The 3,032-nt window shown below is 33.2% G+C and overlaps 1 protein-coding gene across 1 annotated transcript; it reads right to left on the reverse strand.

Moving 5' to 3' along the window:
* Nucleotides 1–311: 311 nt before the first annotated feature.
* On the reverse strand, nt 312–716 carry LOC132738015 (uncharacterized). The gene has a single exon (XM_060725427.1). The coding sequence runs from the start codon at nt 714–716 to the stop codon at nt 312–314; it is 405 nt and encodes a 134-aa protein (XP_060581410.1).
* Nucleotides 717–3,032: the final 2,316 nt, after the last annotated feature.

Below are 3,032 nucleotides of genomic sequence, written 5' to 3' on the forward strand. Positions count from 1 at the left end.
TAAAGATCAATATACATTTCATTTGAAAAGTTCTAAATTTGGCATCAACTGTAGCAGTTATTGCTGACTTAATACATTGCTTGTTGGACATACCCTTATTGCAATATATGCATACTTTGACATAGGAAAATCTCTATGTACTGATGAATAATTGATCAATTTCTTATATTTATATGTATAATATATATTTACACTTCACAATTAATACAATGTCATTAAAAAGAAATAACCTGTTTTTGAAAACTCTCTGCTCCTTTGTCATATAACACTGCGAATACGGTTTCATCAAATACGTTCGAAGTCCGAACGCATCATCGCCTAAGATGAAGATTGGCATTGTCATCATTCAGTAGTGGGTTTGCTGCAGGAAAACCAAAACTGTTGTCCTCAAGACATTCCTTTAACCCGGACGCATTGAAAATTTGAGCATCGGACATATGCCCATAGCCACCGACATCGGCCGAAAGGAACTTGTGGCAAGCATCTACAAGACCCAATAGAACGATGGAGAAAACCCCTATATAGTTAAAGTACGTGCTTCCGCTATTTTCAGGTGGTCTGCAGGCTACCTGTTTGCCATCCAAAGCACCGCATGCATGGGGAACGTTCAAATTCTGCTGAAATTTCACTCCATTCAATTTGGTAGGACACTGAATACACTTATTTTTATATTCATCAATAATGGCCTTGAATAATTCACGTACACACACAGACATGGTGTTGTGAAGCACTCTAAAATTAAATTTTATGCTTGCATATCTGTTCCACGAAGGTAGATGGCGCAATATCATTGCTAGTTTTAAACCTGGTTCTAGCGCTTTTTCGTACCGTGTGTCTGATTTGGTAATTCGAGGGAGCAGCCAATGCAGGTTCTCATAAAAAATGGTCGGCGAACTTGTAGGTAGTTGAAGTAACTAGCAGAGCCTTATTATCAAAGCTCGGGCGTGAGCCGATGAAAATGGCTATGGTCAATTATTCAGCCATAGTCGTGAGAACGCTGCCCTAGTTTGACAGGGTATGACAATCAATCGTATTCTCCATACTTCATCATCCTATTGCATTTTCTTTTTTCTAAAATGAAACAAAAACATCATGCTGGTCATCGTTACAAGAATTGAAATGAAAATGTCAGTTATTTAAAGGAGGAGTATGTTGAAGTTATTAAGATTTGTATTCGTAATATAGGTCTAAACTTTGTAATTCAGTAGAATGAGATTATTTCATAACGTTGAAATAGAAATCTAAAGCTTATTATATGTTCTAAAAATAGCTGCAATATCATTTGTCCCAACAGTAGCCAACAATACAACTTATGAAATCATATTCAAAAGGTGTAGTATCATATTTACTGACTGAATTAGATTGTCCCAATCTAAAATTAGAAAGTGGCTCATATTCATTGACAACATACAGATGAATATTAAATACGCTGATTAATTCATATTCATGGGATAGAGTGACATCTTTACAGGCGTATTTGGAATATCAAGATTTAAAACTAAAATAAGACTCATGTTCAATGCCCATACAACATTAACTATTCACCAGCCTGCACATAAAAATAAGTGATTCGTTTTGTTCTTAATAGCATATTTTTTTATTCAAATCAAACTACTTTACAATATCATTATAGTTACACCGCAACAATAGATACATTCGATTTTGATAAATTTTGTTTGTGTTGAGTATGCGTAGCCATTAAACTTCTGAGGTCAGAATTTTACGTCCGTCTTTTACCGGCGCTTAAATGAAAACAGTCACAATACAACATTAATTGATAAATTTCACATCATGTTAGATGACTCACCAGTCAACAATTGTCTAAAATTTGCTATTCGTTAAATTTTTTAATTGGCCATATTGTAATATTAAACACCATCCTACGATAGATAATATGGCAAGATGTGTTCAGTTACCGAAGACAGCAAAAATCAATCAATCAGTTTAAACATACGTTTTTCCCGAATATATTCATACCAACATAATACAATTATAATACAAGTCAAATAATATATTCTATCCAAAGAAAATGATTAGAACGGACGTTATACATGTAGTCTTATGAAAATGCTTTTCCTTGAGTCTATTTACCAATTGTACCGAGTTTTGTACAAATTTATTATTTTAAAGAGACGGGAATATAAATATGTACTTAGAGGGAAAATATGAATATGTAATAGTTATAGAAACAAGAGAGCCAAGATGGCCCTAGATCGCTCACCTGACCATTCAAACTCATCCGAGCAATTACCAAGATAAGCATCCCGACCAAGTTTCATGACAGTTGAGTCAAAATGTGACCACATGTACATAATGTATAAAATTTTATTTGTCACATTTGTTTTAACGTTATGTTTTGAAGTGTTTCAATAATTCAGTATGTCTAAAGAGATATTTCCCGCTGGTAAACAGAAACAAATGCGAATGTTAATCTAAATATTTATTAAATAAAATTCCATTTGTATCTGAAATTCTGAATATTAAAAACTTTGTAGTGAAATATGCATCTACTATGGCCTTATTTTGATAACCTTAATACCACAGAAAGCTTAATATTCCTAAAGTGAAACCATACCATCATAGTGATATCGCGAGATAATTGTACACCAAATAGCAAGTTGGTAGGCTGGAATTCCCGCGGGCATGTCCTGTATCATGATATTAGAGTAATGACAAATTAGGCACCGATGTAGTGTATGGATATTCTCTAAATACAGAAAAATAATTCAGACAAACATCTGCGTGCAAATGAGGATTTCCGTGCTTTTTCTAATCGCACCCTAATTTACATCTTTAAGAGAAAAGAAAAAAAGGAAATCATGCTTTCATGAATATAAATGTAGCATGTTAGTCCTTGGAAACAAACATCGGACTTTTAAATGCACGTCAAAATAAAAGGGTAACATTTATGTACAATAATTGGCAGGCGTTCATTTTCTGTAATGTTGGATTATTGTATCTATGTATTTTCAGGAGAGAAACACAAATAATATTAGATGATTATATATTTATTTTCTTTTTTTTAACATTCT

The sequence above is a fragment of the Ruditapes philippinarum genome, unplaced genomic scaffold (assembly GCF_026571515.1).
Source record: "Ruditapes philippinarum isolate M1 unplaced genomic scaffold, ASM2657151v2 ctg4750_1_1_1_1, whole genome shotgun sequence".
In the NCBI taxonomy this organism is placed as follows: domain Eukaryota; kingdom Metazoa; phylum Mollusca; class Bivalvia; order Venerida; family Veneridae; genus Ruditapes; species Ruditapes philippinarum.

What these genes read in the sequence shown, in the direction of transcription:
- LOC132738015 (XM_060725427.1), bottom strand. Translation starts at nt 716, where the DNA reads ATGTCTGTGTGTGTACGTGAATTATTCAAGGCCATTATTGATGAATAT.